This window comes from Trachypithecus francoisi, unplaced genomic scaffold, assembly GCF_009764315.1.
Source record: "Trachypithecus francoisi isolate TF-2019V2 unplaced genomic scaffold, Tfra_2.0 Lachesis_group4, whole genome shotgun sequence".
Taxonomy (NCBI): Eukaryota; Metazoa; Chordata; class Mammalia; order Primates; family Cercopithecidae; genus Trachypithecus; species Trachypithecus francoisi.
Genome location: NW_022681469.1, coordinates 116,408,883 through 116,429,205, shown reverse-complemented (window position 1 = coordinate 116,429,205; position 20,323 = coordinate 116,408,883). Strand labels below are relative to the sequence as shown.

At 45.0% G+C, this 20,323-nt stretch overlaps 2 protein-coding genes across 4 annotated transcripts in view; one reads left to right on the top strand and one right to left on the bottom strand.

Annotated features, from left to right (window-relative positions):
- The window catches only part of COL26A1 (collagen type XXVI alpha 1 chain), a 204,093-nt gene that overhangs the window by 97,867 nt on the left and 85,903 nt on the right, over positions 1-20,323 (bottom strand). For 2 of the 3 annotated variants that reach the window (XM_033193195.1, XM_033193197.1), the window contains exon 3: positions 15,535-15,638. In XM_033193195.1, coding sequence (XP_033049086.1) covers positions 15,535-15,638 — 104 coding nt within the window. The remainder of the gene's footprint in view (positions 1-15,534; positions 15,639-20,323) is intronic. The other variant, XM_033193196.1, reaches the window with a different exon arrangement.
- On the top strand, positions 3,580-4,300 carry LOC117072787 (complex I assembly factor TMEM126B, mitochondrial-like). Its single transcript, XM_033193198.1, has 3 exons — positions 3,580-3,663; positions 3,774-3,873; positions 3,977-4,300. Exons 1-3 carry the CDS (start codon positions 3,580-3,582, stop codon positions 4,270-4,272), a joined length of 480 nt encoding a protein of 159 aa, XP_033049089.1. The 3' UTR covers positions 4,273-4,300.

Here is a 20,323-nt window from a genome sequence, read left to right as displayed (position 1 = left end):
TCATAACCAAAAATCTGACAAAGACGTGGCAAGGAAAGAAAATTATAGATAGGTGTTGTCCTGATTTGAATGTTTATGTCTCTTCCAAAATTCATGTTGAAACTTCATCCCAATGTGGCGGTATTCTAAGGTGATTGAGTCGGCCAGGTGCAGGTGCTCACGTCTGTAATCCCAGCACTTTGGGAGGCCAAGGAGGGCAGATCACCTGAAGTCAGGAGATCGAGACCAGCCTAACCAACATAGCGAAACCTCATCTCTCTAAAAACAAAAATTGGCCAGGCACAGTGGTGTGCACCTGTAATTCCAGCTACTTGGGAGGTTGAGGCAAGAGAATAGCTCGAACCCAGGAGGCAGAGATTGCAGTGAGCTGAGATCACACCACCGCACTCCAGCCTGGGCAACAGAGCAAGACTCTGTCTTAAAAAAAAAAAGAAAAGAAAAGGTGATTGAGTTATGAGGACTCCGACCTCATGAGTGAGATCAGGTGCCCTTATACAAGGGCTTGAGGCCAGGCATGGTGGCTCATGTCTGTAATCCCAGCACTTTGGGAGGCCAAGGTGGGCAGATCACTTGAGGTCAGGAATTTGAGACTAGCCTGGACAACATGGAGAAACCTTGTCTCTACTAAAACTACAAAAATTAGCCGGGTATGGTGGCAGGCACCTGTACTCCCAGCTATTCGGGAGGTTGATGCATGAGAACTGCTTGAACCTGGGAGGCGGAGGCTGCAGTAAACTGAGATCATGCCACTGCACTCCAGCCTGGGCAACAGAGCGAGACTCTATCTCAAAATAAATAAATAACTAAAAGGGCTTGGTGGAGGTCATTCACCCCTTTTTGCCTCTTCTGTCTCTTCCATCATGTGAGGACACAGTGTCCTACCTACCACTCCAGTGTATGGTATATTCAAGACACCATCTTAGAAGCAGAGACCAAGCTCTCACCAGACACTGAATCTGCCAGCACCTTGATCTTGGACTTCCCAGCCTCTAAAATCATAAGAAGTAAATTTCTATTCTTTATAAATGGCCTGGTCTCAGGTATTTGGATAGGGTACTACCATCAGACCAAGACACATATCAAATACAGAAATATAAATAAAGATCATACATAATACATCCAAATGACATTTATCCAGTAAAAATAGCCTGAGTGCAGTGGCTCACGTCTATAATCCCAGCACTTTGGGAGGCCGAGGTGGGAGAATCACCTGAGGTCCAGAGTTTGAGACTAGCCTGGACAACATGGTGAAACCCCATCTCTACTGAAAATACAAAAATTAGCTGGCCATGGTAGCAGGTGCTTGTAATCCCAGCTACTCAGGAGGTTGAGGCAAGAGAATCACTTGAACCTGGAAGGCAGAGGTTGCAGTGAGCCAAGATCGTGCCACTGCACTCCAGCCTGGGTGACAGAGCGAGACTCTGTCCCTCCCTCCAAAAAAAAAGGTTATGAGGCATGAAAGATTAGTTTAATATTCCATAATTAATGTAATTTGCCACATTAACATAATAAGACTGGAAAAACTTGTAATCACCTCAATATAGATGCAGGAAAAGCATTTGACAAGATTGAGCACCTAATCATGATGAAAACTCTCAACAAACTCAGAAGAGAATATCCCCTCTAATAAGTGAAACTCTAAGAAAAAAGTGAAATAGGCTGGGCTCGGTGGCTCATGCCTGTAATACCAGCACTTTGGGAGGCCGAGGTGAGTGGATCATCTGAGGTCAGGAGTTCGAGACCAGCCTGGCCAACATGGCGAAATCCTGTCTCTACTAAAAATACAAAAATTAGCTGAGCATAGTGACTCACGCCTGTAATCCCAGCCACTCAGGAGGCTGAGGCAGGAGAATCGCTTGAAGCCTGGAGGGGGAGGTTGCAGTGAGCTGAGATTGCGCCATTGCACTCCAGCCTGGGTGACAGAGCGAGACTCTGTCTTAAAAAAAAAAAAAAAAAAGAAAGAAAGAAAGAAAAGAAAAGAAAAAAGTGAAATATTAAGGATCCCCCCATAAGCAAAAACAAGACAAGTATGTCTGTTCTCACCATTTCTATTAAATATTTTACTAAAAGTTCTAGCCAGTCCAGTAAGGTAAGAAAAAAGAAATAAAAGTCATAAAGGAAGAAGCAAAAATATCTTTATTCACAGAGGACCTGATAGATTATACAGTCAAAAGGAAAGCAATAAAGTAAGCTACCAGCACTAATGAGTGAACTTAGCATGATCTTTAAATACAAGGTCAATAAGGCCGGGCGCAGTGGCTCACGCCTGTAATCCCGGCACTTTAGGAGGCTGAGGTGGGCAGTTCACCTGAGGTCGGGAGTTTGAGACTAGCCTGACCCACAAGGAGAAACCCCATCTCTACTAAAAATACAAAATTAGCCGGGCTTGGTGGTGCATGCCTGTAATGGAATAATACCCAGCAACAAATATAAGTAAACTACACATGTATATGTGAGACATGGAAGAATCTCAAAAATGCAAGTGAAACAAACCATACACAAAAGATTATATGCTGTATGGTTCCATTTATATGAAGTTCAAGAATAGTCAAAACTGATCTATGATGATAGAAGTCAGAATAGTGCTTTCTAGTGAAACTGCCTTCGCAAAGATTATGACAGTGAGCAAAATCTGAAATAGCTGACTCTGTCTTGCTTCTAACCTCACAGACTGGGTGTCTTTGCTCACTCCTAGGTAGAGGCCAAGCTGTACCTTGGAAGGAATTTAGCTCATAGTTTAACTTTGAAGCAAGGATGATAGTAGTCCCTCCCTAAAACGGATTCCTTCCTTGTTCAGGGGAGGAAACTGCCTTTGTAAGACTAATGAACGCCCATGAGATTAGAATTATGGATGCCTGAATTCTGCTAAAATGTAGACATGGTTTCTATAATCTTTCATGACTCAGGAGACACATGGCCAGAGGCCATAACATTGATGACTTCCCCATTTGCTCCTATAGATCACTATGGTAGAACCTAAGATCGGTCTTTTGAGATACTTTTCAGACTTTTGCATCCCAGCAACTGACTGACTCCACCCGGACTCATGACTCATCACTTAACCAGTCCTGTAGCCTTGCACCCCGTGTTGGACTCAGTGCCCAAGGACTATTTTCCACACCCCTATGATGGCATCCCCAAACAGTAAGCAGCGTCCATTCCCTAGTCCCCCACCCATTAAACTATCCTTGAAAAATCCTAACCTCCAAGTCTTCGAGGAAACTGATTTGAATGATAACTCCAGTTCACCCACAAGGCCGGCATCGTGTTAATTAAAATCCTTCTTTACTGCAATACCACGGTCTCAGTGAACTGGTTTTGTCTGGGCGGCAGGCAGGAAGAATCCATTGAGCAATTACACTGGGGTAGAGACTTTCTGGGAGCTGATGGAAATGTGTATGCATTTATCAAAACTCATCAAATTGTACACTTAAGATCTGTGGGCCTGGCACAGTGGCTCATACCTAAAATCCCAGCACTTTGGGAGGCCAAAACAGGAGGATAGATTGAAACCAGGAGTTTGAGACCAGACTGGTCAACATAACAAGACTTGTTTTGTAAATCACGTGAGCCACCAAAATGGCGGTGTTCGGGTATGAGGCTAGGGCCAAGCTGAGGGAGTCAGGTGTGGTGCCGGTGGGAACTGAGGAAGCGCCCAAGGATGTCAAGATGACAGCATCTATGCACGGTCAACCCAGTCCTTCTCTAGAAGATGCAAAACTCACAAGACCAACGATCATAGAAATCATAGAAAAAAATTTTGACTATCTTAGAAAAGAAATGACACCAAATATATATCAAACGACGTCATTTGGAACAACAGCTGGTTTCTCTGGAATATTCTCAAACTTCCTGTTCAGACGCTGCTTCAAGGTTAAACACGATGCTTTGAAAACATATGCATCATTGGCTACACTTCCATTTTTGTCTACTGTAGTTACTTACAAGCTTCTTGTAATTGATCCTTTGTATTCAGAAAGTATAAGCAAGGAAAACTGTGTTTTCAGAAGTTCACTGATCGGCATAGTTTGTGGTGTTTTCTATCCCAATTCTTTGGCTTTTACTAAAAATGGACGTCTGGCAACCAAGTATCATACCGTTCCACTGCCACCAAAAGGAAGGGTTTTACTCCATTGGATGAGGCTTTGTCAAACACCAATGAAATTAATGGTGATTCCTCTAGTCTTTCAGATTATGTTTGGAATATTAAATGGTCTACACCATTACGCAATATTTGAAGGGACACTTGAGAAAACTATACATGAAGAGTAACCAAAAAAATGAATGGTTGCTAACTTAGCAGAATGAAGTTTTTATAAGAGGACTCAGGCATTGCTGAAAGAGTTAGAAGTAACTGAACAGATAATTTGTTTCTGTGCCTTTTGCCTGGTATAGCAAATACTCAAAAAATATTCAATAATTCAATCAATAAATATAAGTTTCATCTTACATGTAAGATATAGGTTTTATCTCCTGATGGTGTGTCCATTTTGCCTGGTATGTAACAGATAATAAATATTCAGTATCAATAAATATAATAATAAAAAAAAGACTTGTTTTGTAAACAAGTCTTTACAAAAGATATATGTATATAGATAGATAGATAGATAGATAGATATTTTTTTTTTGAGGTGGAGTTTCTCTCTTGTTGCCCAGACTGGAGTGCAATGGCACGATCTCGGCTCACCATAACCTCTGCCTCCCAAATTCAAGCGGTTCTCCTGCCTCAGCCTCCCGAGTAGCTGGGACTACAGGCATGTGCCACCATGCCCAGCTAATTTTGTATTTTTAGTAGAGATGGGGTTTTTCCTTGTTGATCAGGCTGGTCTTGAACTCCCGACCTCAGGTGATTGGTCTCCCAAAGTGCTGGGATTACAGGTGTGAGCCACCGCGCCCAGACAGAACTTTTTTTAAATTAGTCCAGCGTGGTGGTGCACACCTGTAGTCCCAGCTCCTTGGGAAGCTGAGGTAGGAGGATTGCTTGAACCTGGGAAGTCAAGGTTGCAGTGAGCCATGATCACACCACTGCATCCCAGCCTGGGCAACAGAATGAAACCCTGTCTTGAAAAAAGAGAAACATCTGTGGATTTAAGTATGTGTACATTTTATCTCCATTAACATATATAATTTTATATATTCAGCCTTTTATATATTCAGGTTGCAAATGTATATATGCAGCCTGCGCTACAAGGTGAAACATTACTTACAGTAATGTTATTTAAAAATTAGAATCAATTTAAATATCTATATTAGTTAATCAAGTGTGTGTATACTCAAGTTCTACAATGACAATGATATCATAGAAGGCTATCTATTGCCAAAGACAGATGTTCATGATAATTTATGTGAGAAGGAAACTTACCAGGCCAGGTGCAGTGGCTCATGCCTGTAATCCCAGAACTCTGGGAGGCCAAGGCGAGTGGATCACCTGAGGTCAGGAATTTGAGACCAGCCTGGCCAACATGGTGAAACCTCATCTCTACTGAAAATACAAAGCATATTAGCCAGGTGTGGTGGCATGCACCTGTAGTCCCAGCTACTTGGGAGGCTGAGGCAGGAGAACAGTTTGAACTCAGGAGGTGGAGAACAGTTTGAACTCAGGAGGTGGAGGCTGCAGTGAGCTGAGATCACGCCACTGCACTCCACCCTAGGTGACAGAGCTAGGCTCCATCTCAAAAAAATTAAAAAATAATAAAAATAATAAATTCGCTGGATGTAGTGGCACACACCTGTAATCCCATCTACCTGGAAGGCTGAGGCAGGAGAGCTGAGATTGTGCCACTGCACTCCAGCCTGGGCTACAAGGTGAAATTCTGTCTCAAAAAAGAAAAGAAACTTACCAAACAGCATGTACAGTGCAATTAACATGTAAGCACAGAGAAAGATCTGAAGGCTTCTCACTGAAGTGAGAGGTGTAATACTGCATGTTTCCATGTTTTCTACACTAAACATGTACATACTTTTATAATAAGAAATTACACATGGTGGCTCATGCCTGTAATCCCAGCATTTTGGGAGGTCTAGGCGGGCGGATTGTTTGAGCCCAGGAGTTCGAGACCAGCCTGGACAACAATGTGAAACCCTGTCTCTACAAAGATATACAAAAATTAGCCAGCTGTGGTGGTTCATGCCCATAGTCCCAGCTACTTGGGAGGCTGAGGTGGGAGGATCACTTGGGCCTGGGAGGTGGAGGTTGCAGTGAGCAGCGATGGCACCACTGTACTCCAGCCTGGGTGACAGAGCAGAACTCTATCTCAAAAAATAAATAAATAAAATAAAGAAAAATTTTTGTTTAGATATTTAGTTAGATATAGATCCATAGATACAATTGATGCTGGCCATTCACTGTAGTTATGCTCTATGAAATCACTATTTACACTATATTAGTGAGTACTGAACCATTGCTCATACCGGAAATACAGGGTTAGGGTCCATTGAGCCTCTGATTTCATGATAATCAACCCGTTAATACATAACCTTGTCTTATGTGTGTTTCTGCTTAAAGGCACCTTTTGGCCGGGCGCGGTGGCTCAAGCCTGTAATCCCAGCACTTTGGGAGGCCGAGACGAGTGGATCACGAGGTCAGGAGATCGAGACCATCCTGGCTAACATGGTGAAACCCCGTCTCTACTAAAAAATACAAAAAAACTAGCCGGGCGAGGTGGCAGGCGCCTGTAGTCCCAGTTACTCGGGAGGCTGAGGCAGGAGAATGGCGTAAACCTGGGAGGCGGAGCTTGCAGTGAGCTGAGATCCGGCCACTGCACTCCAGCCTGGGCGACAGAGCGAGACTCCGTCTCAAAAAAAAAAATAAATAAATAAAGGCACCTTTTAACATATTTACTATAGATTCATTAACATTGAACTCACAGCCAATAGCACTATAACTCATGCCTGAATGAGGCTTATCTAACACACATATTTTCTCCGCAAGGAATATCACAGCCTCTTTGCACTTAGGGACGCCAGACAGCACTTCAGCGCTGTGACTGGGGGACATTCTAAACAACAAAACCACCCCCAAAAAGGCAGAAAGATGCAAAAACTGTGGTACTAAACGGACCTTGAAGAGGACACTTAGCCGGGTGCGGTGGCTCATGCCTGTAATCCCAACACTTTGGGAGGCCGATGTGGGTGGATCATCTGAGGTCAGGAGTTCGAGATCAGCCTGACCAACATAGTGAAACCCTGTCTCTACTAAAATACAAAAATTAGCTGGGTGTGGTGGCGGGCACCTGTGATCCCAGCTACTTGGGAAGCTGAGGCAGGAGAATCACTTGAACCTGGGAGGTTGCAGTGAGCCGAGATCGTGCCATTGCACTCCAGCCCGAGCAGCAGAGAGAGATTCCGTATCAAAAAGAAAAAAAGAAAAAGAAAAAGAAAGAAAAGAAAGGAAAATAACAGGATACTTGTTTGCGGTTTGAGAGCTAAAGCAAGGAGCCAGGGTGTCACCTGGTTTGACCTCAGTATGAAACATGCATGTCTGGTGACTCAAAGTTTTTGCTACTGTGTCCCATGTCCATGAATGATCACTGGGAGTTCTTGATTTGGGGGTTACCCATCAATTTCAGCGATGAGGGGAATTCACAAATATGAAATCTGCAGATCATTAAGATGGACCGTGTATAGACATATGTAGAAAGGAAAGTATTTCCAAACCTTAGACCTGCACTCCTGGGGCGTCTAGGGAGGGAAACCCCACTGAACCACAGCAAAACCCACTGAACTGCGTCTCATGGACCTGCTTGTTTCCAGAGAGGCGGGAATGAGAAGCAAAAGGGAATTAATGGTGCAGGACTCACCACAACCATCTTCGGAATGTGCCCAAAGTCATGGGCATGGCCTTGATTTTGCCTGCTGTCTTTATTGGTTTATATTCGGGAATGTAAAATCTTTACAAGGGTTTTCAGGAGCCAATCCCAAACTCAGCCCAGGCTCAGACTCCCAGGAATTCTTCAACTGCCAATTCCCCCATCCAGAGATATCCAGGACCTTCAGGCACACAGCTGGAAGGGTCACTTAACCCTAAAACTTGCAGAAGGGGACATGCGTCCTGAGCACGGTGCTTGAATCCCGGAAGGTTTCTCCACCAGGGAGGGGCTGGCAGAGGCTCTGAGGCTGAGAGCATCTTAAGAGGTGCTGAAACTCATCGTAATCAGTCCAAGAACTCCAGATGTTTCTGGTGACTACAGTCACATGCCACATAATGACATTTCAGTCAACGACAGACTGCATATACGAGTGGCCTCATAAAATTTCTTTTCCTTTTTGAGACAGGGTCTCGCTCTGTCTCCCAGGCTGGAGTGCAGTGGTGCTGTCTCAGCTCACTGCAACCTCTGCCTCCCGGGTTCAAGTGATTCTCCTGCCTCAGCCTCCTGAGTAGCTGGGACTACAGGCGCGTGCCACCACGCCCGACTAGTTTTTCTATTTTTAGTAGAGATGGGGTTTTGCCATGTTGGCCAAGTTGGTCTCAAACTCCTGACCTCAAGTGATCCACTGCCTTGGCCTCCCAAAGTGATGGGATTACAAACGTGAGCCACCACGTCTGCCCCCCACCCCTATTAAAATTATAATACTATATTTTAGACCGGGGGCACAGTGACTTACGCCTGTAATACCAACACTTTGGGAGCCGGGGCTGGCAGATCACTTGAGGTCAGCTTGGCCAACATGGTGAGACTCCGTCTCTACTAAGAATACAATAATTAGCAGGGCATGGTAGCAGATGCCTGTAACCCCAGGTACTTGGGAGGATAAGGCAGGAGAATCCCTTGAACCCAGGAGGCAGAGGTTGTAGTGAGCAGAGATCACACCACTGCTCTTCAGCCTGGCTGACAGAGAGACTCCATCTCAAAAAAAAAAAGTTAATAATAATAATAATAATGTACTTTTACTGTACCTTTTCCATGTGTAGATATGTTGAGATACACAAATACTTGCCATTATATTCCTAATGCCTCCAGAATTCAGCATAGTCACATGCTATACAGGTTTGTAGCCCAGAGCAACAGGCTAGACCATCTAACCTCGGTGTGTAATAGGCTAGACCATCTAGCCTAGGTGTATAATAGGCTAGATCATCTAGATTTCTGTAAATACATCCTTTGGTGTTCCCACGATGACAGAATCTTCCAATTATGCATTTCCCAGAGCACAGCCCCATCATTAAGCCACGCATGACTGTATATTGATCATCAATATCAATGTGGTTTATCAGATAAGAAATTTCTTCTTGAGTGAAGCACCAAGCCCTTGAGGGTGGACACCTTTGGAACAACTCACCAGCTCACAGTCACCCCCCTTCACCTCTGCCTCCTCTATTGAGAAAGGTGAGTCCACAGCCCCACACGAACCTACTTGGCAGTGAGGACTTCCCAGTCAGCAGGTACTGTCCTCCCACGGTCCTGCCACCTGCTGCCATGGGCTACTGTGTTTCATCCACTCAGTCTGCAAGAAAAGCTCTGCAAAATGTGGAAATAGGGCAAAAAAGCTGAGGGTCTAACCTTCTAGAGTCAGGCTACAGCGCCATCTCATGAGCCTGCCTACATACGGTATGACACCCTGGGGGAGTGTCACTTTGAGTTACCGCTCACTATGTATTGCAGCTCAGATTCTGCCAAGTTGGATGTTAACTCATACAAAACTGGTAAGAAGCAGATGATTTTGGCTGTGCATGGTAGCTCACGCCTGTAATCCCAGCACTTTGGGACGCTGATGCGGGCAGATCACCTGAGGTCAGGAGTTGGAGACCAGCCTGGCCGACATGGTGAAACTCTGTCTCTACTAAAAATACAAAACACATAGCCGGGCGGGGATGTGGGTGCCCGTAATCCCTGCTACTCGGGAGGCTGAGATGGTACAATCACTTGAACCCAGGAGGCGGAGGTTGCAGTGAGCAGAGACTGTGCCCCTGCACTCCAGCCTGGGCAACAGAGCGAGACTCTGTCAAAAAAAAAAAGAAGCAAATGATTTCTTTTCAGTAGAGACAATAACCACAAACCTCTTGTCTTTACTATCCCATAGGATCAAACTTAGTGGTCTTAATTTCAGATTCTTATTTATATACATATGTAAATTACATACTTTAAATATAATATATAATTATGTTACCAGTTCAGCATCCCAAATCAGAAAATCAAAAATCCAAAATGTTCCACTTGGCATTTCCTTTGAGCATCATGTCAGGGCTCAGAAAGTTTCAGATTTTAGAACATTTTGGATTTTGGACTAGGGATACTCAACTTGTATATAATTTATATATAATATAAGTTATAACTTAAATATATTATATATAAGTTATATAAGATATACATTGTTTAAATAGAAATATAAATTATGATACATAATTCACATATTATATAATATATAATTTACATCGTATATAAATATATCTTTCATATTGTACATATTATATACAATGTATAAATTGTATACAGCAAATGTATAATTTATATATAATATATTATTAATAAGATTATATTAATTATTGAGATATATTATATATGATAATATATCTCAATGACTATATTATATATTTCAATTATATATTATATGTTATATATTTCAACAATATATAATATGTATTATATATTTTAATAATGCATATTATATATTTCAACAATATATAATATGTATTTATATTTCAATAATACATATTATATATTACTGGAATATATATTAATTATTATCAGTAATCATACAATTATATAAACAATTATTCAATGATATTATTCAATATTATACATTATTCAATATAGCAATAATTATTCAATAATATTTATTATCAATAATTAATATCAATAATTATTTGATAATATATAATATATTACTGGAATATATAAATTATTAATAACACATGAAATATTCATATATTATTCTATATTCCATATTCATATAGAATATGGAATATAAATAATTCTATATTATTGAATATAGAATATATATTATTTACATGTTATATATCACAATGACTATATATTATATATTTCAATGATAATATGTAATATACAGATTATATATACACACACAAGAATTAATCTTACCTAAAGGAGGTCTGGCCTTTGCACTTGGCTCGTGGGAGGTATTTGGAAGCCCTCAGAATGTCTAGCTTGGTCACAGTGTCTGTCTACTTGGGGACCTTCGACCATGCCACATGATCTGTGCTAACTCAGGCCACATTGGATGGTTTGTGCTAACAATGCCATTGATGAGGACATCCTTGCACCACCTGGTACCAGCTCAACTTCCAGAGGGGCTAGAATCTGAGTCAGCCATGCAGGCTGGCCATAGTCTATACGACCAAGACAGTAAAATCTCTGGTTCAGATGAGGTTCCCTGGGTGGCAATACTTTGTATATACTGACACATGTCATTGCTGGGAAAGTACCACTGTCCACAACTCCATTGGGAGGGGACAACTAGAGGTTCCATACATGAAACTCTCCTGGGCCCTGTCTGCCCCACGTGTCTCTTCCCTGGCTCATTTTAATCTCTATCTTTTTCCTGAGACTGAGTCTCGCTCTGTCGCCCAGGCTGGAGTACAATGGCACAATCTCAGTTCACTGCAACCTCTGCCTCCTGGGTTCAAGCGATTCTCCTGCCTCAGCCTCCCAAGTAGCTGGGATGACAGGCGCCCACCACCATGCCCAGCTAATTTTCATGTTTTTGGTAGAGTCAGGGTTTGATCATGTTGGCCAGGCTGATCTCGAACTCCTGGCCTCAAGTGACCCGCCCACCTCGGCCTCCCAAAGTGCTGGGATTACAGGCATGAGTCACCGTGCCCGGCCTAATCTGTATCTTTTTGCTGTAATAAACCATGACCACGAGCATAATAGTTTTTAATACATTCTCTGAGTTCTTCTAGCAAGGTGCCAAACCTAAGGGTGGTCTTGGAGACCCTCAATCTACAAATACATGCATGTGTGTATACACACATATATCAATTTCTCTAATCCTCTTTCTGCTCATTTGTTTAGACACAGGGTCTCACTCTATCACCCAGGCTAGAGTGCAGCAGCACAATCATAGCTCACTATCGCCTCGACCTCCTAGGCTCAGGGGATCCTTCCCCCTCAGCCTCCTGAGTAGCTGAGACTACAGGCATGTGACATCACACCTGGCTAATTTCTCTTTTTTGTAGAGATGGGGTCTCGCTATGTTTCTCAGGCAGGTCTCAAACTCCTAGCCTCAAGTGATCCTCCGGCCTCAGCCTCCCATAGCACTGGAGTTACACTGTGTCCCAGCCCTCATCCTCTTTTAAACCAGCTTTGTTATTCTGCCAGTTCCCTCATTAAATGAGTTCGATAAAACCCGTAAATCAAACTGTGCTCACTATGAACTTGCTTGAGAATGACCACTTAAGCATTTTTTTTTTTCCTTTTGACACAGAGTCTCACTCTATTGCCCAGGCTGGAAAGAAGTGGCACAATCTCAGCTCACTGCAACTTCTGCCTCTCGGGTTCAAGTGATCCTCCTGCCTTAGCCTCCCGAGTAGCTGGGATTACAGGCACCTGCCACCACGCTCAGCTAATTTTTCTATTTTTAGTAAAGACGGAGTTTCACCGTGTTGGCCAGGCTGGTCTTGAACTCCTGACGTCAGGTGATCTGCCTGCCTTGGCCTCCCAAAGCACTTAAGCATTTTGAGACTTACACTTCATTTAATAGCATTCATTTTTCTTTTCTTTTCTTTTTTTTTTTTTTTTTGAGACGGAGTCTCGCTCTGTCGCCCAGGTTGGAGTGCAGTGGCCGGATCTCAGCTCACTGCAAGCTCCGCCTCCCGGGTTTATGCCATTCTCCTGCCTCAGCCTCCCGAGTAGCTGGGACTACAGGCACCCGCCACCTCGCCCGGCTAGTTTTTTGTATTTTTTTAGTAGGGACGGGGTTTCACCGGGTGAGCCAGGATGGTCTCGATCTCCTGACCTCGTGATCCGCTCGTCTCGGCCTCCCAAAGTGCTGGGATTACAGGCGTGAGCCACCGTGCCCAGCCAATAGCATTCATTTTTCAATAAAGAGACTACGAGAGATGAAAAATGTATATGTTCAAGCTATACAGTGGTCTCCAGGGATTGCCAGGGCAGTGGCCCTGAAGTCTTTTTTTTTTTTTTGAGGCAGAGTCTCACTCTGTCACTCAGGCTGGAGTGCAGCGGCACAATCTTGGTTCATTGCAACCTCTGCCTCCCAGGTTCAAGCAATTCTCGTGCCTCAGCCTCCCAGGTAGCTGGGATTATAGGCGCACACCACTACGCCTGGCTAATTTTTGTATTTTTGGTAGAGACAGGGTTTCACCATGTTGACCAGGCTTGTGTCGAACTCCTGACCTCAAGTGATCCGCCCACCTTGGCCTCCCAAAGTGTTGGGATTACAGGCATGAGCCACCGAGCCCAGCCGCTAAAGCCTGCCTAATGCTGAGAGGGCTTCTGGAAGCAAGGCTTGGATGGTCAGCCTAGAGAGAAGCACATCCAGAGCACCTCACTGCAAGCTGTCATGCCTATGTGACCAAGCCACAGTAAAATCTCTGGCTCAGATGAGCTTCCCAACATAGTTGATCTTTTTTTTTTTTGAGACAGGGTCTTGCTCTGTTGCCCAGGTTGAAGTGCAGTGGCTTGATCTTGGCTCACTGCATCCTCACCCTCCTGGACTCAAGTGATTCTCCTACCTCAGCCTCCTGAGTACCTGGGACTATAGGCACATGTCACCCCACCTGGCTAATTTTTGTGTATTTTAGTAGAGACAGGGTTTCAGCATGTTGCCTAGGCTGGTCTCAAACTCCTGGGCTCAAGCGATCCTCTGGCTTCAGCCTCCTGAAGCACTGGGATTACAGTCATGACCCACCATTCTCAGCTAACATTGCTGATTTTATTGATCACTGAAACAGGCTCAGGTACTTACACAACGGTAAACCAATCACTTCCCTAGCAACACTCGCATCTCAGCCCCTGGCAGGATCCAGATGGCAGGACTGCTCCGTCCTGTTGGGGGGACCTGATGGTTGTGTCCACAGTCATGGCGCTGACCAGAATGGCAGGTCCAAGTCCTGGCATTGAAGGGCTCAGGCCACCATGAGGGACCTGTGAGCTGTGGTCGTTCAACACCATAGCATTACGCCAGGGCCGGCCCACTGCCTGGAAACCTGGCATCCCCTCACGTTGGAGGTCCTTCCTGCTTCTCTCTAAAGAAGGGTCCAAGTCAGCCCCGGAACCTCCAACAAGGATAGCCTAGCCTCCCCTGCCAGCATCAGGCATCTCATCAACCACGACAAGAGGCACCTGTCAGACTCTCTGGCGTCCTGGCCTTTTTCCTTCAGCTCTGCTCTGGGCCAGAGGCCCCCTGAAGCAATTGTCGGAGTCTTGCTATTTCTGTCAATTGCGTTATTCTTTGTAACCCAAAGAGCTCTTTAGGCGGTTTCCACTCAAAGCATATAGATACTGCAATCAAATCAATAAGTAACAAGATGAGAAGAGAAGAATTTTGTGAGAAAGCGAAGGTGGGAGACAGCTACTGTCTCCAAATACAAAACTGACCCCTCTGGCCAGGCGGGGTGGTTCAGGGGTGGTTCACACCAGTAATCCCAGCACTTGGGGAGGCCGAGGCGGGAGGATCGCTTGAGCCAAGGAGTTCGAGACCAGCCTGAGCAACATTGCAAGACCCATCTCTAAAAATCACACAAAAAAATAGCTAGGTATGGTGGTGCACACTTACACTCCCAGCTGCACAAGAGGCTAAAGTGGGAGGATGGATTGAGCCCAGGCTACAGTGAGCCACGATCATGTCACTGCATTCCAGCCTGGGCAGCAGAGTGAGATCTTGTCTCAAAAAAAAAAAAAAAAAAGAAAAAAAGAAAAAAAAAAATCTGACCCCTGAGCCTCAGCCTCCAGACCCATCCAGCCATGCTGGGGAACAAGGTGGGCTGCACACTTGTTCATTAGGTGGGACTCGATTTCCCTGGCCAGCAGTGAAGGGGCATTTGCTCTGTCCGCCACTGCTGGCCCATCTAAGTGCTGTTGTGTGACCCTGTCATGCTCCAGAGTCGGGCTGAGCCCAGACCCCCAGGCTAAACACCAGCAGGGCAGAATGGCAGAAAGCAGCTGGGTGAACGTCTATCTGCAGCTCCCTGTCAGCCTCTCTGTCTCAGTCTACAAAGTCCTTGTCCTCAAGGCTGGTGGGACCTCATCCGCATTTGCTCAGAGCCCAGATATCCAACTCTGCCTGCCCCATGGATTCTGGGTGCATCGGAGCCAGAAGTGGAAGAAACCGGCTAGAAATCAAACCTCTTTCCCTGGCACCAGTGCTGTTTTTGGCTTCTTTATTCCACTACTCAACCAATGCAAACTGGCACCTGTGCCCATGGGCAGGGCGGGCAACTTCACCCTGGTTTGGCCAGGCCGATCCAGAACATTTGTTTCAGAGGTGATTGGGAAAAGGAAAGGATTTCAAGTTAAGGAGGAAAGGAGAGCTGCTTGCAGGGGGAGGCCAGAGGAGGGAGAAACGCCAGCCTGACCTGCGCCTGGCCCCCTGCACCCCAAGTGACTGCAGACTTACCCTCATCACAGTTGCTCCCGGTGAAGCCAGGGCAGCACCTCCACTCCAGCGCTGTCACTGTGCGGTAGGACACTCTGTAGGTGGGTCTGATCAGAGTCCTGTAACTAACACACAGACAGCGTCAGCGGGGCGCAAGCTCCTGCCCACCCACCTCCAGACCCCACTCCTGCAAAGATGGGTCAGGCTGTTTTGCCCAGCCAGGGCTCCGGGAGGCCCCCATGGCGTGGAAACCACTGCCGGGGTCCATGTTCACTGGCTGTGCAAATGCCTTTGCAAAAATCATAATGGAGGAAGTTATGACAGTGAAAGAGGTCAGACTTAACCAACTCCATCTTGCTTCTAACCTTCAGGCTGTCCTCGTTCATTCCTGGGAGTAGGCCAAACTAATCTTGGGAAGAAATGTAGTTTATGGTTTGACTCTGAAACAAAATTGATAATATCTCTTTCCCAAAAAGACCCCTTTCTTGCCTGGGGACAAGTCTGCCTTTGTAGGACTAACAAATTAGCTATAGGACTAGAAATTATGGTTTAGGGGGCCATGCAGCCTATGGCTGTGAGAGTCTGAACCTCCCCAAATTGCTCCTGGGGATAACATCGCTATTATGAAAGCTAAGGTCAGTGCTTGAGATATTTTGTAGACCCTATCCTCGATGGATCAGCTGACACCACCCAGACCTGTAATCTGGCTTGAGCAGTGCTACGACCCCATGCAGGAACAGGCAAGAAAACCTCACTTCAGCCCCCTATGATTCCATCTCCAACCTGATCAGTCACCACTCCCCACCTCCCGAGCCTCTGCCCACCAAATTGTCTTTAAAAATTCCATCCCAAATGCTCAGGAGACTGATGTAAGTGATTAAAACCTCCAGCTCCCCATACAGCCGGCTCTGCATAAATTACTCTTTCTCTCTCTCTCTCTTTTTTTTTTTTTTTAGTTGAGACAGAGTCTCACTCTGTTGCCCAGGCTAGAGTGCAGCGGTGCGATCGCGGCTCACTGCAACCTCTGCCTCCTGGGTTCAAGCAATTCTCCTGCTTCAGCCTCCCGAGTAACTGGGATTACAGGTGTGTGCCACCATGCCCAGATAAATTTTTGTATTTTTGGTAGAGACAGGGTTTCACCATGTTGGTGAGGCTGGTCTCGAACTCCTGGCCTCAAGTGATCCACCCACCTCAGCCTCCCAAAGTACTGTGATCATAGGCATGAGCAACTGTGCCCAACCATCTTTATATTTCAATTCCCGTGTCTTGATAAATCAGCTCTGTCTAAGCAGCAGGCAAGGTGAACCCCTTGGGCAGTGACAGCTACGTGACCCTGGACAAGTCACCATCCCTCTCTGTGTCAGCTGTGATCTAAACATGGATGGAACTGGAAGCTGTTATGTTACATACACCACCCAGGCACAGAAAGACAAATACCATATGTTCTCTAAGAGGGAGGTAAACAATGTATACACAATGGAGACACGGAAGGGGAGTGGGTAGGTAATGAATGCAATGTATGTTATATAGTTTGGATATTTGTCCAAACTCCAAATCTCAGGTTGAAATGTAATTCCCAGCATTAGTTGAAGCCTGGTGGGAGGTGATTAGATGGGGGGACAGACCTCTCATGAATCGTCTAGCACCATCCCCTTGGTGATAAGTGGGTTCTGGCTTTCAGTTCACGTGACATCTGTTTGTTTAAAATTGTGTGGCACCTCCCCCATCACTGTCTTCTTTTTTTTTTTGAGACAGAATCTTGCTCTGTCGTCGGGCTGGAATTCAGTGGCGCAATCTCGGCTCACTGCAACCTCCGCCTCCCTGGTTCAAGCAATTCTCCTTAGCCTCTCGAGTAGCTGGGATTACAGGCATGCGCCACCACGCCCAGCTAATTTTTGTATTTTTAGTAGAGACGGGGTTTCACCTTGTTGACCAGGATGGTCTCGATCTCCCGACCTCGTGATCCGCCCACCTCGGCCTCCCAAAGTGCTGGGATTACAGGCGTGAGCCATCACGCCTGGTGCCCCCTTACTCTCTTTCTCCCAGTCCGCCTTCCGCCATGAATGAAAACTCCCAGACACCTCCCCAGAGGCCAAGCAGATGCCGGCACCATGCTTGTAAACCTGCAGAATTGTGAGCCAAATTAAACTTTTCTTTATAAATTACCCAGTCTCAGGTATTTCTTTATAGCAATGCAAGAACGGCCTAATACAGTACATTATATGGGTGATGGATTTCCTGAGAGCCCTGACTTCACCACTGTGCAATATATCAGTTGCACTTGTAACCCATAAATTTATACAAATAAAAAATAATAATAAACATAAAGTCCCTGGCCAAACAAGGTGGCTCACGCCTGTAATCCCAGCACTTTGGGAGGCCGAGGTAGGTGAATCACCTGAGGTCAGGAGTTCGAGACCAGCCTGGCCAAGATGGTGAAACCCTGTCTCTACTAAAAATACAAAAATCATCAGGTATGGTGGCAGGTGCCTGTAGCCCCAGCTACTTGAGAGGCTGAGGCAGGAGAACAGCTTGAACCTGGGAGGTGGAGGTTGCAGTGAGCCGAGATCACGCCACTGCACTCTAGCCTGGGCAACAGAGTGAGACTCCATCTCAAAAAAAAAAAATAAACAAATAAAATTAAATTAAATTAAAAATAAAGTCCCCTCTAGCTCTGCCATTCTACAACTCTCCAAGTGTGGCTACCTGTGATGGGAAAGTGTCCTAAACACTGAACACTGACCAAGATGATAAAGAAAGAAAAGGAGCCAGGCACAGTGGCTCACACAGGTAATCCCAGCACTTTGGGAGGCCAAGGTGGGCAGATTACCTGACTTTGGGAGTTCAAGACCAGCCTGCCCAACATGGAGAAACCTCATCTTTTCTAAAAATACAAAAATTTGTCGGGTGTGATGGCACATGCCTGTAATCTCAGCTACTTGGGAGGCTGAGGCAGGAGAATTACTTGAACCCAGAGGTGGATGTTGCAGTGGGTGGAGATCATACCTTTGCAGGCAGGCAGGCAGGAGGGAGGGAGGGAGGGAGGGAGGGAAAGAAAGAGAGAGAGAGAAGGAAGAAAGAGAGAGAGAGAGAGAGAGAAAGAAAGAAAGAAAGAAAGAAAGAAAGAAAGAAAGAAAGAAAGAAAGAAGAAAGAAGAAAAGAAAGAAAGGAAAGGAAAGGAAGGAAGAAAGGAAGGAAAGGAAGGAAAGGAAGGAAAGAAAGGAAAGAAAGGAAAGAAAGGAAACAAAGGAAACAAAGGAAAGAAAGGAAAGAAAGGAAAGAAAAGAAAGAAAGAAAGAAAGAAAGGAGAGAATTAGCAGGACCTGCAAAATTTTCAACTATCACCTACTCTGACCTTTTTCCCAATTATTATTTCTTGTGGTTGATTCACCAGCAATAAACCCAAAGTGGGTTTACTGACCACCCACTTTGTGCTATACTGTGGTCATAGATTTACAAAACTGTGTCCTCATCCTGAGAAGAGCAAGACACGTCAATGAAGAAAACTTGGCATACAAGGCCAGGAGCAGGGGTTACACCTATGGTCCTAGAACTTTGGGAGGCCGAGGCAGGAGGATTGCTTGAAGTCAGAAGTTCGAGACCAACCTGGGCAATATACCAAGATGCTGTTTCTACAAAAAATAAAAATAAAAAAATTAACCCGGCACAGTGGTGCACACCTGTAGTCCCAGCTATTTGGGAGGCTGAGGTGGGAGGGTCACTGGAGCCCAGGAGTTTTGAGGCTACAGTGAGCCATGATCGAACCACTGCACTTAGCCTGGTCAACAGAGCAAGACCCTGTCTCTAAAAAAAAAAAAAAAAAGAAAGAAAGAAAGAAAGAAAAAGAAAAAACTTGGAATACAGTAGGGGGACTCTTGCAGGAATTTAAAAAAAAAAAAAATTCTTGCAAAAGGCTGTGGATCCCGTGGTAAAGTTTCATGCTCCCACAGTTCTGAAATTTTTCTTACACATAAGCTGGATGCTTTTTCGTCACACTCCAGGAATCGTGAATATAAAATGCATGACAAATTTCATAAGGGAGACACATTCAGCTTTTATTATTCACTTTACGTGCATTGTCATAACTGCTGCTTGATCGAGTTTGCACAATGTCCTCCTGAAGACAAAACTACATAACTTCACAAAATTTAAATCTGCTGACATGGAGCAACTTAATCGGTGAATGAAACAATCATGATTTAATTGGTAGCAGCAGGCGTGACGTTTGGAGACGCACTGTTGACAGGAAAACACATGAGTGGAGAATTGGATTTCAGAAGTACGACTCTGAATCTGAAAAATCCTGTTATGCTCATTTCTTTTTTTAAAAAGCAAAAACCTACACTCGTATTTCATAAACATTCCAGCAAACCAGTTTCCCCCTGGAGATCGGGGGGGTGGCGTGGTTGTGTGCAGCTGGGGCAGGAAGTCTCTAGTAAGGAGGTAGGAGATGGCCAGGAGAGGTGCCCACAGCTGTGAGCTGGAGAGCAAAGTCCCCAGCTTTTGGGAGCAACTGGGCAACCCAGTGCAGGATGGGGAGTTGGAAAGGGCTGGCAGAGCCGTAGTGCCAAGGTCACCCCTCTTTACAACAAGTGACTCTGGATGGGATGATGAGCCTGACTCTGAAGAGGACAAATGCACTATTTTCACAATACACACACACTCATATACATGCACACACACATTCACATACCCACGTGAGCACACACTTGCACTCACACTCTCACACCTTCACACGCTTGCACAAACTCACTTGCAAGCTCTCACAAACTAACACATGCATACACGCTCACACATTCACAATCATTTG

Coding starts and splice junctions, on each gene's coding strand:
- LOC117072787 (XM_033193198.1), top strand. CDS start 3,580: ATGGCGGTGTTCGGGTATGAGGCTAGGGCCAAGCTGAGGGAGTCAGGT. Junction 3,664..3,773: donor CTGAGGAAGCGCCCAAGGAT/GTCAAGATGACA, acceptor TGACTATCTTAG/AAAAGAAATGACACCAAATA. Junction 3,874..3,976: donor TGTTCAGACGCTGCTTCAAG/GTTAAACACGAT, acceptor CTTTGTATTCAG/AAAGTATAAGCAAGGAAAAC.